This window comes from Macaca mulatta, chromosome 1 (assembly GCF_049350105.2).
Source record: "Macaca mulatta isolate MMU2019108-1 chromosome 1, T2T-MMU8v2.0, whole genome shotgun sequence".
NCBI classification, from domain to species: domain Eukaryota; kingdom Metazoa; phylum Chordata; class Mammalia; order Primates; family Cercopithecidae; genus Macaca; species Macaca mulatta.
The window spans coordinates 151,652,411-151,668,184 of record NC_133406.1 but is presented as its reverse complement, the minus strand read 5'-3'; the positions used below and the strand labels follow the sequence as shown (position 1 = coordinate 151,668,184).

The 15,774-nt window shown below is 36.7% G+C and overlaps 1 protein-coding gene across 2 annotated transcripts in view; it reads right to left on the bottom strand.

Annotated features, from left to right (window-relative positions):
* Nucleotides 1-1,389: 1,389 nt before the first annotated feature.
* Nucleotides 1,390-15,774, bottom strand: part of KYAT3 (kynurenine aminotransferase 3) — a 59,482-nt gene continuing 45,097 nt past the window's right edge. For both annotated transcript variants that reach the window (XM_015144487.3, XM_015144489.3), the window contains 4 exons: nt 14,105-14,291; nt 8,377-8,450; nt 8,036-8,122; nt 1,390-1,852 (listed from right to left, as the gene is read on the bottom strand). In XM_015144487.3, the coding sequence (XP_014999973.2) occupies nt 1,790-1,852; nt 8,036-8,122; nt 8,377-8,450; nt 14,105-14,291 (411 nt within the window). In that variant the 3' untranslated portion in view covers nt 1,390-1,789. The remainder of the gene's footprint in view (nt 1,853-8,035; nt 8,123-8,376; nt 8,451-14,104; nt 14,292-15,774) is intronic.

Here is a 15,774-nt window from a genome sequence, read left to right as displayed (position 1 = left end):
TTGAACCTGGGGGGCGGAGGTTGCAGTGAGCTGAGATTGCGGCACTGCACCCCAGCCTTGGCAACAGAATGAGACTCCGTCTCAAAACAAAACATAAATATAGGAGAATGGTAGGAATTGCTGCTGTGGTAAAAGGTAGGGGAATATAGAATTATGTTTAGTTTGTGTCAGTGATGTGAATTCATGGTTGCTAGAACCTGCCCAACTGTGCAATGTACAGCCCAGGTACAGGCATGGAGCTCCAACCCCTCTCTCTTTTTGACCAGCTGAGATAGAACAATGGTGCAAATAATTCAAGGCAGCAAAAGCATCTGGGCTGAAGTGATGGACAATGAAGTCAAGGCTAGATGAGAAAGGGAGTAAAGATTTAAGGAAATGGATAGAAATAAAATGGAGGATTCTACAAACTACAGCAGTAATGATCAAACTTTCATGTGTGTAAGTATCACCTGGAGGGCTACATCCTGAAATTGTTATTCACTAGGTCTGGGTGATGACCAGAATCTCTGTCTTCAACAAGGATTCTAGTAGAGTCTAATGAAAGAAGGTCATAGACCAATTTTTTGTGAAATAGTGGATTTGAAATTGTAGTAAGTTTAAAGAAGTGATTTTTTTTTTTTTTTTTGAGATGGAGTTTCACTGTGTTGCCCAGGCTGGAGTGCAGTGGCCCAGTCTTGGCTCACTGTAGACTCTATCTCCCAGGTTTGAGCAATTCTCCTGCCTCAACCTCCCAAGTAGCTGGGATTATGGAAATATGCCACCACGCCTGGCTAATTTTTTTTTTTTTTTTGTATTTTTAGTAGTCATGGGGTTTCACCATGTTGGCCAAGCTGGTCTCAAACTCCTGACTTCAAGTGATCCACCCGCCTCGGCCTCCCAAAGTGCTGGGATTACAGGCATGAGCCACTGCGCCTGGCCAAGAAGTGATTTTTGAAAAGAGCTGAGGAGAAGGAGATGGAAGGCGGGGTGGGGGAATAGAGAGAGAGAGAAATAAAAGGGAGAGCATGTGCACAAGACAGCAGTAATGAGCTGGAAGAATAGGTCATTATAGTGGGAGATGATGAGTTTGTGATCTCCAAAGGTGAAGCCAACTTGAATGATAAAAGCCTCAGGGAGTGACCAAGGCAGTGGATGGCTGAAGTGCAGTGGAGGTGAACATCACCAGAGGTGAGGAGGTCAAAGTATGGAAAGCCTGGCTACTCCACGTGGACCTGAAGCCACCGCAAATAATAGCAGTACTCGGGGTATGAAGCAAAACTTGAACAGAGTTCAAGGCCATTGGTAAATGAAGGGGAGGAACTACAGGTGGGTACACAAAACAAAATACATATGGTAGAGGGGTGGAACTGGTTAGGAGTTTTTACACAATGGTGGAAACATGAAACCGGCTAAAGTCAGATGAGTGTTTATTGTTTGCCAGGCTTTTACATACATTAGTCCATTTAATTCTCAGAAATGACCTTCATATGAAACAGGTACTGATTTTATTCCCATTTTATAATGAAGGAACCAAGTTACTGAGAGGTTAAACATCTCACAGTTCTTATCCACTATGTTATGCTGACTCTCTTAAAAAATGATCATGGAAGATGTGTTAATACATTTCAACTGAAAAAAAAGGTCAGATCCCCTGAATATTGTTAGGAGTTGGGTTAACTGCTTTGGAAAAACAATGTAAATATTTAAATTCCAGTTGTACCGAAATACCTTTTAACATCCAGCAGGTGGCAGCACTAAGTAACAATTCCATACTAGGTCATCTAACAAACATTAATCCATTCTGCACATATCAAGACTTCTGTACACTCCATGCCTTGATGATTTCTTCAGCAGCATCCAGTGTGCTGTCCTTCTGTAAATTAATGAAATAATCATCATTATTACAGATAGACATAAATTCAAGATGAAGCAAATATTTAAATATACAACATAATGAAGATTTAAGTGAATATCTGATGTCAAGTGAAGAAAAATTTTCAAAGTGAAAAAGCAAAAGCAGAACCCAAAACAGGAAAACAGTTAACCAAATGAATTATAATTACAGAAATAGGTCAAAGGGTACAGAAGAGTTTACACGGAAAAATAATAGCTATCTGCTCCACCCCCTTTCCACCCCTTCCTATGACTCCCTCTAACTTCAAGATAACCTTTTATGGCAATTTCTGGTTTTAGTTCTAATGGCTACCACCAAAATCTAATAATGTGTTTATCCTTTTATTTCCTTATTTGTGAACTTCACATATTATCTACTATACCTATACTTTGCTCTGAACAAAAAAATTAGTTCATTCACAGTACTCTGCCCCTTGTTTTCAAGGTTTCCTAGTTGTAATTATTGAAAAATAGTTTATTTTTTGAATAGGTGATTCATACATATAGCATAAAATTAGACAGGTGTAAGCAGAAAAAATCCAGCCTTCTGTTGTTCATCTTCTGTTTCTCTACTTCTTTTTCTTTGTCTTCTCTCTCCACCAGAATGATTCAGTCTGAAAGCCAATAGGTGAGGTTGAGCAAAGCGGCTGTCCATGTATAGGGCTGGAAGAGCCTTGGCAACCCTAGTGCAGGACACTGCAGCCAGAGTGGAGTGAGCAGGGTGGCCAGCACAGGTGTCATGAGGTGATAGTGCTGGCTGCAATAGGATGTCAGACTCTGAGTGGGGTAAGTGAGGCACCTGTATGGTAGGGTGGCCTCATGTAGGGTCCTGGAGCCTGGATGAGGTGAGGCAGGCATCTGGCATGGTGTCAGTGCCCAAGAGGGGCAAGGAGGGCTTCTGTGTAGTAGATGACAGTGGTGGCCTGGTATGGGGTATTGGAGACCTAGATGGGGGCACCTCTCCAGGAGGATGACAGGACAGGTCGGCATGGGTGATAAAGCCCAGGCAGGGTGAAGATGTAATGTAGCAGCCTGGCACAAAATGTCAAAGCCTGAATGGGGAAAAGGGTATCCTCTCAGGGACTGGGAAGGTGAGGGGTGCACAGTGGCTTTGACAGGAGATTGATCCCATACAGAAGTATTGATTAAATTAGTAATTACATGACTAGTGGCCAAATCTGGGAAAATCTAAGTATCAAAATAAGTAATAATAATAATAAATTTTAGCCAACTGTACTATAAAATAAAAATCCAGAAGTCCACATTGATACATATGAATAAGTTAATAAATAAATTGCTTAATGAGATATGGAATATTTTCATAATACCTTACTATAAAATATTTACTATTTAACAAGAAAAAGTGTAACTTTATACTAGAAAAGAGTGGCAAACACCACCTTAATCAGGTGGTTAAAGTTAACATCACTGGTAATAGGAATAATTGAAATCATGTGCCACCTGATACAATGAAGAGGATAAAACATCATCACTTCTGTGGTTTCCTGCTGAAGTGCATAGCCTGAATCTGAGCATGAGGAAACATCAAGCTTAAATTGAGGTACTTTCTTAAAAATAATTCGTTGATAATTTTTAAAAGTATCAAGATCATGAAAGTCAAAGAAAACTGAGAAACCATTCTAGCTTAAAGGAGACATGACAACTACATGTGATGCATGATTCTAGCCTGAATTAATTACATAAATTGTTATAAAAAGGACATTATTGGGACAATGAATGACATTTATGTTGGATCTGAGGATTAGATGGAGTATCAACGTTAACTTCATGATTTTGAGGGTTATATTGTGGTTTGGGAGGACAATGTCTTGTTTGTGAAGAATACACAAGAAAGTATATGGGGGTGATAGGAGCATCATCAGTAATTAAGTTGACGATTTACTCTGAAATAGTTTAGAAAAAAGTTCTTGAAACTTTTAGGTTGAGAGCATTTCAAAATATTTGTTTTAAAGTAGGTCAGCTTCCCACCTATCTCCCTCAGTCACCCAGTTTTTCTCTCCAGAGGCAACACTGGGATTTCATTATGTATTTTTCCAGAGATTTTAATCTATCTTTCTTTTTAAAATTGTATATTTTTTATTATTCTTGTTTATTTATTTTTAACTTTTATTTTAGGTTTGGGGGTACATGTGAAGGCTTGTTACATAGGTAGACTCATGTCACAGAGGCTTGTTGTACAGATTATTTCATCACCCAGGTGTTAAGCACAGTACCAATAGTTACCTTTTCTGCTCCTTTCCCTCCTCCCAACCTCCATCCTCAAGGAGGCCCCAGTGTCTGTTGTTCCTTTCTTTGTGTTCACGAGTTCTCATTATTTTTGGCTCCCACTTATAAGAGAGAACATGTGATATTTGGTTTTCTGTTCCTGTGTTAGTTTACTAAGGGTAATGGGCTCCAGCTCCACCCATGTTCCTGCAAAAGACACGACTTCATTCTTTTTTATGGCTGCATAGTAGTCCATGGTGTATATGTACCACATTTTCTTTATCCAATCTGTCATTGATGGGCATTTAGGTTGATGTAAATGTAGCTATTCAAGCGGCCCCCACTGGTGAATAATTTTGTTGTTGACAATATTTTGCTATTACAAATGATGCCTCAGTGAAAATTCTTGAATACAAATCATTCAAAATGTGCAAGTAAATCCACAAGAAACTTGTAGAAGTAGAATTGTTGGGTCAAAGGGCATGGGAAATCACATCTGGATAGAAATTTTCAAACTAACCACCATAGAGATTTTACAAATTATACTCCCACTCTCAATTTGTGAGAGTGTTTTATGAAACTTTTTAGTTGTTTTGGCTGTTTCCAATCTAAGAGATAAAATAAAATTTCTTTGCAATTCTAATTTTCATTTCTCTTACTATGAAATAAGTTTGACAACTTTTATAAGTTTAACAACTACTAAGGATCTTACCCATAATATTACAAAGTGTTCTTTTTGCCTTACATTTATTTATTTTTATCACTTCTATCTTGCTCTGAATTCAAACTGCTTTCTTTCAGTTTCTGTTTTCTTAGTATGGTTTTGTCATTGTTTTATTTTTAGCCTTTCTAAGAGGTGGAGTTAGGTGTGTCCACTTTCCCTAGAAACTTCCAGCTACTTCCACACTGTTTGCCAATATTGACTGTTGATGTAAGAAGAGTCTGGGTCCACCCTGATCCTCCTCTCCTGGCCCCTCTGGAGGCCTTGACCTTATTATCTAGGTGCTCAAAGGAATTGTCTTTGAAGCCCAATATATCAAGCGAGGTATATCTCAGTGTTAATAATTGTATGACAATTATTATTATTTCCAGGTTCCATTTGTTCTGCTCTTATTTTTTTCTAGCAACTCTACGTATTTTATTTTTCCTCTGCATAAATCATTTTTCTGCCTAATATTTTAAAAATTATTTGTTCCTTTCCACTTCCTTTTGTTCACTTATCTCCATCCTTAATGTCCTTACAGAAGTATTTAGTGTTCTTTTAGTGTTCATTATTTTAGCAAATAATGTCACCATAATTTCCAATAGCTTTATTTTTTCTTTTCAATTTCCTACCTGAACTCTGATAGCTCCCATTTGATCTTCTTATAATATCTTACTCTATCTTCCCTGAATTCGTAAAATCTCTGCTTTAATTTCTCATTTTAAAGGTTTTAAATTTGAAATAGCACTAATTTTATTTGCTCTATGGCAACATTTTTTTTTGGGCGAATATTCTCTAACACTTGTTTTTCCTTGTACCTTTCTCTTTTCCTTACAGTGTCCTATATAGATTCACAGTTGGTTCCTCTTTTATTATTATTATTATTGTTATTATATTTCTTGAGACAGAGTCTCACTCCATCACCCAGGCTGGAGTGCAGTGGAGCAATCTCAGCTCATTGCAACCTCTACCTCCTGGGTTCAAGTGATTCTCGTGCCTCTGCCTCCCGAGTAACTGAGATTACAGGCATGTGCCATCACACCCACCCCAATTTTTTGTATTTTTAGTAGAGATGGGGTTTCACCATGTTGGCCAGGCTGGTTGTGAACTGCTGACCTCAAATGATCCTCCTGCCTTGGCCTCCCAAAGTGCTGGGATTACAGGTGTGAGCCACCACACCTGGACCCTCCCCTTTGATTATTAATCATTTTTTATTGAATTCTCTTTGTAAGCTTCCACTGCCAAAGCATGTACTATACCTATTGTTCTGGGCAATAAGCACGCTACCTGCTGGCTTTGTCCGTGATTTGAAGATAGATTTGCTGATTTGTATAAGGGAGAAGCTGGGGCAGCACCAGAAAAGAGCAGAAATTCTCCTTGTCTCATAGTAAAATTTAATATAGTTGAAAATTTACATAGTAAAATTTAACTCAGTGGGCGGGAGTTCTTTTAGACCAGATTTCTTACCAAATAATTAAATTGGTTATCCCCAATTTAATACATCTCTTCTGCATTGCTTCAACATAGCTTTTAGCAAAATGACAGGAGTAAATGAGGAAATCTATAGACCAACCAGAGTCTCCTTTCCACCTGCCTCACATAGTTTCCGGATGACATGACTGTATGTTTTTGCCCTGTTTCCTCCATGATGCCAAACGGTCTAGAGAAGTTCCTGCTGCCAGTGCATCAACTGCTTCTATTGTTCTCAATAATGAGTATGCTGCCTTCTGGCTTTGTCTGTAATTTGAAGATGTAAAAGCAGGATCCTTTCTAGGTATCTTCCCTCTACTATCACCTTCACAGTATTTAGCAACCTTTCCTTAAACACTGGGGAATTTGTTTTCTATTGTCTTAGTTGTTTTTAAATAATTTCTAAAAAGCGATTAGGGAAGGGCTGGGTTTACCATTTTAAAACTGGAAGTCCTATGTTACTTCTTTCTTCTGTTAGTTTTGTTTAAAATTTCAAATAATATACCACTATTTCTCAATCCAGTGTAAGATGATGGATATTAATAGCGTTACCGTTCTTTAAAATTTCAGTCAATTGAATGTTTACATTGTTAGGTTGTTAATATTTATATTCTATTCTGGGCAAGTCTGGCATAGTCTGTCTATCGGTTGTCTCTAAAAGTTGAAAACAGTGTTTATGTTATTCTGATTAGGTTTAAAGATGAGTGAGTTGATAAAGTGTCTTGATCTTAGTAAAACTATTTTCAGTACCAACTACATTTTAAAAACAGCAGTAACATACTTGGAACCTTTTAAAAAAGGAGGAGAAGTTTGATGGTGATAAATCTCTCAACTTTCACTCTTCAGGGATATCTACTTCATTTTCATTTTTAAAGGATATTTTCCTAGATATAGCATTCTAGGCTTTTTTTTTTTTTTTTTATGTCAGTGCTCAGAAGATGTTATTTCATTGTATTCTAGTCTCCATTGTTTCTGATAAGAAGTTAGTTAACATTTCTACGGGGACCTGCTGGGCTTATGCGATCCTTGTACCATAAACTCGTGAGTAGCGAGTACCATAGGCATGTGCCAGCAAGCCTGGCTAAGTAAACATTTTTTTTTATAAAGACAGGATCTCATTACGTTTCCCAGGCTGGTCTTGAACTCCTGGACTCAAGCAATCCTCCCGCCTTGGTCTCCCAACATGTTGGGATTACAGGCATGAGCCACTACACCTGACCTCTGGCTGTTTTTTTTTTTTTTTTGACACCTTCAATACTCTGTTATCCCTATAAGTATTTCATAGCAGATATTATACTTTTAAGTTCTTGAATTTCCACTTGGTTCTTTTTTTTTTTTTTAATAGTTTGAATCTCTCTGTTCACTTATTATAACCACGTTTTCATCTAATTTCTTAAACATACTTCAAATGTTTACTTTAAAGTCCTTGTCTGCTAATTTCTAGATTTGGGTCACCTTTAGGCCTATTTCTATTAACTTATTTTTTGCTTTGCTACAGGTCACATTTTCTTCTGTTTTCTTATGTCTAGTAATTTTTCAGTGAATGCTGGAAATTGTCATATTACATGGTAAGGGGTCTGTATTATGTTGTCTTCTTTCAAAAAGTGTTAAATTTTATTGTGGTAAGCAGTTAATTTTAAAACCATAAGCCAAAATTTAAAAACTGCATATGAGCATATCATTTTTAGAAACAGAAGAAAATAGTGCTTTACAAATGGAAAGGAGGATACTATATATGTGTTTTCAATAGAGCAAGGAACTTACTTTAATGAAGCAAAATCGCACAAACTTCTCAAACTGTGATTTAGTCTCTGAGTTACAGAATGCTGAAACGGGGATGGCTGATAGTTTCTGAAAAATAGAAACATATAATAAGAAAATTACTTACACTTCAAATATTAATTTTGGTACTATAGACACTAGAGGCAACTAGATACTTTTAAATAGTCACAATAATTTCCAAAAAGAAAAATGCTTTTAAAAGCCACAAGTGGAGTATCATATAACAACATTATATTTGATCGATTCCAAAGCATACTAGTAGGTTTCCTTCATAAATTAACTATAAAATATAATACAATCTTGTAAAGGACAATAAACTTTACCTTATGTTTAGTCATCCATTTCACAAACTTATAGTCATACGGCTCATTATTCTTCATATCAGAGAGGTCTGGATCTAAAACCACAATGAAAATTAGGTGGCCTATGAGTTTAATCTGATGCAACATGTATTTCATTTCAGTCTATCAAGATTCAACATTTTCTCCTATTTAAATTTTCTCAGAACATAGTCACAGAATATGCTAGAGTCTCACACTGCACGGTGGGGTGGGAAGTGAATTCACAGAGCTTTACTGATAGTCTAAGGCAGTACTCACATATACATCAGGGTGATTAGGCTTATACATGCTTTCAGCACAGGAAGAGAGTAGAAAAGGTGAAGGGCAGAGGAGGGATGCCTTTCCATATTACTAAGGAAATAACTGCTAAATTTATAAGTATTTATCAGTAATGATTATATCTCCACATAGCCGCCTATTAGACTATAAGTTCCATAAAAGTAAAGCTCTGTTTTGTAACCTATTGTATTCCCAACCCCTAGGTCAGTGTCTAGCATATAAGTGACAAAAAGTATATTTGTTGAATGAATAAATTAATATTATTCATTATTTATAGATACAGGATATCTGTTTAGCTCTTCCAAATGCTACTGTTATATTTCATCTCTTACTTCCATATATTATACTGTTTTTTAAATTTGTGAAAAAGTCAAATATATACTCCTACTCGCTCTTGCCTCAATCTTGCTTTAAGGTCTGGGCAAGATATATCTCTGGCATTCAGTTTCAGCAATCCACATTTCATATTGTTTCAACTTTATTGACTTATACTCTTTGATCTTCTTGAATGCCCTAAAGCAACTAATGTTGATGGTTATCGTCACTGATGAAATTTTATAATGTATTGCTCAAAACAAATTGAGGCAGATATCTTCTTTCTTCTATACATTAAATACTAGTGGTTCTTTTCAAATTAATCATGTAAAACTTTTGACACTGAAGAAAGGTTCACCTGTATTTTTAAAACAAAGCCCTACTATCCTTTTACCTGATATTTTAATCTCCATTCTCCCCTTAAGTGTTAAGGAGAACATAAAATTTCCAAGTAATAATGCTAACAACATACTGCAACTTATTGAACACTTATTATTGGTTAAGCATGTTACATGATCATCTCATTTAGTTGTTACCACAATTCTGAGAGGTAATTATAATCCTCTGTTTACAGATAAGGAAGTTAAATTATTATTTCAAAGTATTTATGTGTAATTCAGGTTTGGCCCTAACAAAAATACCAGCTAAAAAACTTAGTCTAATTGTAAAGTACCTAAAAATTGCATATGACAGGTATACAACAGCAGTGTATTGAAGGTACATAGGAAGCCAGAGAAAGGAGTGAATACCTAAGGGAGTAGAAGGAGATTATTAACTAACTCTAATTGACACTGTACTACTCATTTATTCTTGTAGAGCTTAGACAAAAAGAATTTATTTATTTATTTATTTTTTTGAGATGGAGTTTCGCTCTTGTTGCCCAGGCTGGAGTGCAATGGTGCGATCTCGCCTCACTGCAACCTCCACCTCCTGAGTTCAAGCAATTCTCCTGCCTTAGCCTCCCAAGTAGCTGGGATTACAGGCATGCACCACCACGCCTGGCTAATCTTTGTATTTTTAGTAGAGATGGAGTTTCACCATGTTGGTCAGGCTGGTCTCAAACTCCTGACCTCAAGTGATACGCCCACCTCAGCCTCCCAAAGTGCTGGGATTACAGGCATGAGCCATGGTGCCCTGCCAGAAAAAAGTAATGTAATACCATGATGCTGAAAAAGGAAAAGAAGGCAATAAATATAATTATAAAGGTTTTATAGACAGAAGGAAGTTGGAATCTATTTCTTTTGAAATGCCTCAGCTAGACATGGGAACTAAATAAAGTCTTTATTTATTGATGGTAAGAGTTTAAATCAAATGTGTGAGCATATTTAAGTGATTTATGAAGGCCGAAATTTGTTTTTGCATTCTTACTATCTCCTCCATAATTTTGGATCCTATTATTTCACTAGAAAAACTAATAATCTCATTTGAAATCTTGTCTTCTAATTACTGGATTCAGAGGCTAGCTTTGATACTTATTAGTTGATTAACTTCAGTAAATTACTTGATTATCTCCTCTTCTCTATCAATAGTGATATAATAGCACCAATTTCATATGGCTTTTGTGAGAATATATTTGCAAAGCTCCTAATGTAATTCATACTATATCATAAATTCTCAATAAATATTAACTAGTCAGCCCTTGCTATTAATTGTAAAGGGAAATAATTACTATTTTCATAAATATTATGGTTTACTTTTATTCTCAAGCCATGATTAAATAAGAGTTTTTGTTTTTATCTCTAGTTTATGGGCCAACTTTTAGTATCTGGAAGAATTATCACATTGCAAATTAAGCAGATGAAAGAGTAAAACAAAACATAAATTTTTTTATATATAGGAAGGTTTTGTGGATATTAACATTTTTCCACATGAGTGAAGGAAGACCATAAAAAAATCTTGTTTTCATTATCAGAAAAGCTTTCCTAACCAAAATCTTTTTTGCTCCTATTATCACCACAGTAATTCAAGATCTAAGACCTAAATTAGTATTGCATAAAGAATGGATTGACTGAGGAAAGAAATGGAAATTAATTAGGAGCTTAATGTAATATTCTGAGTTGTATCACTGTTCTTTTGATAGTTAATGTCACAATGTGATAAATCCAGTTTACTATCTGGAAGAGTTTAGTTCCAGGAAATAATTGTTCTTATCTAAAAAGCTAAGTTTCCTTTTATTCAAAAACTACATAACTAATTTCATTTTTCTATTTGCCTTTACTGTCAGGAAGTTTAGTCTCAAGTTAACGCTAATTACAATACTATGTCAACCTAGGTGACTGATATATTTGCTTTCTTCCCTTCCTATGTGTCACTGATTTTTTTTTTTTTTTTAAATTTAAGAGACAGGATCTCGCTATGTTGCCCAGGCTGGTGGTGAACTCCCGGGCTCAAGTAATCCTCCTTCCTTAGCCTCCCAAAGTTCTGGGATTACAGACAAGAGTCACTGCACCAGCCATGTGTCATTGATTTTTGATTTAGATACAACCATTTGTATTTATATATTACTGCATAGAAAACTTTTAATATGAGTAGGCTCACATTCCTTTTGGAAGCATATAAAATATAAATTTTGTTCTTTTAAAAAAATAATAATTCAAATGGAAATCTTGTGGATTTATGATTCAAAGGCAAAAATATAAGTGATGACAACTGTGCTAACATTTCTTTTTATCATTTCATAAAATAAACTGCACATTTACACTCAATATAGAAAAAGCACTTCCCAAATCTCAGAGTCTAGAGCATCTTAAGGGTTTTTATATAAGCATAGAGCTTGGGAGCCTGTTAAATACAGCTCTATGGCAATAGGACTGCAGGAACCTTTGCTTGCCAAAGTCTCTTCTCTCACAACAAATGAAGAAATAAGTTAATGTGAAAGGAAGGATAGTGTTTCAGTTTGAGCCAAACATTGTGTAATGAATTCTTATGACTGTATGTTGCTTTGGCATCCATTGTGAATATAAGTTGGTCTTTCTTATACCAGAAGCATGGCTTAGTCACCCTTGACACAATTTCCACTTCTCTTCCTCCTCACAGTTCCTCAGTGTAGTTGATTCAGATATCTGCCTGAGACAACCACCTCCTGGCAAGCACCTCACTGTGGGACAGCTAGATACAACCTACTTGACTCGCCCACTGACCCCACCCTCCTCATGGACTGCCTAGACATGCCACAGGGACCACCTACCTCTCAATCACAGCCTGACTCTGTGAGCTTGTGCCTGCTTGCTCTAAACCCATCTGTCAGAACTCTCTGCAGAAAACCTGCTTGGGTAACACCCTGGACCCCCAAAAAGGCTTTGGCCCACAGATCCCACTCTCTCTCTGTTCCCCACCTGCTGGTTAAGTGTGTATATCCTGGACCGCTCCTCACTTACCATTGGTCCTGGAGGCCTGCTGCCTCCTCTGTGTCCCAACTGACCAACACACTGGAACCTAACTCTCCTCTTCCTAGAGAGTGGCTATCTCTGTGGAAATAAACTGGATACAGGTCAGACGAGAGCCACAAGGGTGTCTGCCAGTATAAACCAGTTTCCAGGGATGTCTGGTCATGGGTCAGACACTTAACATCAGGCCATCTGCTAGGATAAACAAGTAGCCCATGAAAGGCACACTGCAAACATCTAGGACCTCCCCTGGAGCCTCATCAGGGAACAGCCAGAGTTTATAGCCACTTTCCAGAGAGACAGACCTGAAGACCAAATTATAGGAAAATCGTAACACCTTACTTTTCTGAAATTTGCTAAGATGATAATGAACTATTACAAGGAAAAATTGCTAGCATAAAATGCTTATAGTAAGAAAGAACTCAGCCAGTGGCGCATGCCTGTAATCCCAGCACTTTGGGAGGCCAAGGCAGGTGGATCACTCATTAAGCTCAGGAATTCATGACCAGCCTGGGAAATGAGGCAAAACTTCGTCTCTAAAAAAAATTTAAAAATTAGCCAGGTGTGGTGGTGCGTGCCTGTGGTCCCAGCTACTCAGGAGACTCAGGTGGCAGAATGGCTTGCGCCCAGGAGGCGGAGGTTGCAGTGAGCTGAGATCACGCCACTGCACTCCAGCCTGGGTGACAGGGCCAGACCTTGCCTGAAACAAAACAAAACAAAACAAAACAAAACAAAAAACAAAACAAAACGAAGCGAAGCCAAACAAAATGAAATGAAACAAACTCCTATGTGAAGGACATAAAGTTAAAAAATATAATCAGTATTTTGTTATAAAATTGAAAATTTCCTTTACTCTTTCCAGCTTTATACAATTTGGTATAAATAAAACACTTCAGTTTTTCAAGTTCATAGGCATATAACTTCATTGTAATAAAATTTTAAAACATTTAAAGCTATATTTAGAATGGCTGTAATTTCTGTCATGATAAATTAGGCTTCAAGATTTACTATTATTAATTTCTTTTTAAAGAAAAGTTATGTATGACACGTTATCATGCTTCTGACTTTAGATTTGTAGGGCATGTCAGAATTACACATAACAGCTTTAGGTAATATAAAAAACAATGCTTTTTGGAAACAGAACTATTTAGAATCTAGCTCCGTGACTTCAGGGAAGCTATTTAAAACTTTCTAAATGTTCTTACCTGCAAAAATGGAGCTAATGTTTTCTTCAAAAGGGTATTTTGAGTACATGACACAAAGTAGACCCTCAATAAGTGTTATTCTCCCATTTATTTTATTTCAGTACATTCTAAAATGGCAAATATTCCCTGATAGCTTTAAAATTTCTAGATTTTTTTCTAATGAAATAGTACATTTTGTTAAGTAAAAAGGAAACTACAATTTTACTCAAATGAACACTGAGTATATAATATTATTTCACACACTTGTGTTTTAAAATTACACACCAGAAGAGAGTGACAGCAAATCCTACATTTAATAGACTAACTAGAACAACACTGACTCCATAACCATTTAACAATGGTAACATTTAAGATAAAAGACCTAAAAGTAAAGATAATTATAGAAAGTGTAGACATTGCAAAAATCCATCCTTCTCCACAGATAAAATGCTGCTATGGCTTTGACACCAATCTTTTCTCCATAATTCTGATATAATTTCACACATAAGTTTCCATATAGTTGAAATAATAAAAGCCTTTACAAACCTAGCAAAGACACATCAGCGATGATGAAGTATCCTCCGTCAGGAACTATGGGTTTTAGGCCAACACTTTCAAGTAAATGTACCATCCGATCTCTTTTTACTTCTAACTCTTTTGGCAAAGAATTAAAGTAACATTCTGGGTCATCCATGCGCTTGATGTCAATCCAGAAAGCTTGAGCCAAGGCTTCCTGTTTGTCAGAATTAAAAAATATGAAAAGGAATATGGTAATGTTATTTATTGCTTAGTTTATTGGTATAATAAAGATGATCGGAGTAAAATTATTGGCAAAGAAGTCACTCAGGAAATAACAGTTGAATTCCTGTGAACCTATATTAAACTCTATAGGTTAATGGAGGAATCAGTTATACCTAAATGATTAAATCTCATGTAAAGAACTGAGAATGAGTCCTGAAAATTCAAATTGAAAAAGAGCTGTTATATAAAGATGGCTTGCTTGGAAACAAAAAGACATTAAGATATTTTCTGCTGAGGTGAGTTGTAGAATGACTTGCTAAATCTAAGTCAGAAGAACAACCAGAGAGTAGTCAGCCTCTCACCATTATATTTGGGGACAGAGTGGAAATGAAAGCTGACCTACTGTGCAAAGGAGAAATGTGCCTTTCTTATTCTCCATAGGTGTGGAAATCCTTGCTGGAATTATTCATATACCAGGAAGGTGGTCAAAGTGTAAGAGGGACTAGAAATGAGTTTCTGGAACATCTACAGTAATTCCTCTACCTTTCTTCAAGAGCCAGGACAGCAAACTGGGCCAAGGAAAAAGCCAATGTTGTTAAGTACAGTGGACTGAATGTTTGTGTCTACTCTCATATTCATATATTAAAATCGTAAACCCCAAGGTGATGGTATTAGGAGGTGGGGCCTTTAGGAGGTGATGAAGGCAGAAGGGTAGAGCCCTCAGGAACAGGATTAGTGCCCTTACAAAGGAGGGTTAGCTTGCTCCTTCCACCACATAAGGACACAGCAAAAGACACCATCCATGAAGGAGCACGTCCCCACCAGACACCAAATCTGCTGGTACCTTATCTTGGACTTTGCTGCCTCCAGAACGGTGAGAAATAAATTTCTGTCGTTTATAAGCCACCCAGTTCATGGCACTTTGTTATTGCAGCTCAGACCAACTAAGACATTAAGGATCAGGCAGGTAAGAGAGACTGTGTGGCAAGAGATGAGACTGGAGACAGAGGGGGGCAAGATCACAGAGAAGATTTTATGCCAAAAGAATGCAGTAAAACAGAATTAGTAATAATTCTCCAGTACTACAAAATCTTGGAAAACAAGGATTGATTGCCTTAGCCTAGAAATCTGTGGTTTCCGAGAACCAAACATGGTTGTCCCAGGACAAAACAGAGCACTTAGCTGAAATGGAGAATAAGAGGGTTCAGAAAAAGATGTTCTGCATTCTTAGCTATATCTTTTTTTTTTCCTCTTGGCAACTTGTTCATTTACTATAGGAGATACTGCCTCAGAAAATTCCAAGTATAAGGAGACAAAAACATCCATCCTAACTACAGCATTATCCTGGACTCCTTTCTTTTTCTCATACCCCATATGTAACCTATTGACAAATAATGTGGGCTCTACTTTCAAAATATATTCAGAGTCCAATTACTTTTTACTGCTTCTACCATCCCCATCTTGGTTCAATGCAC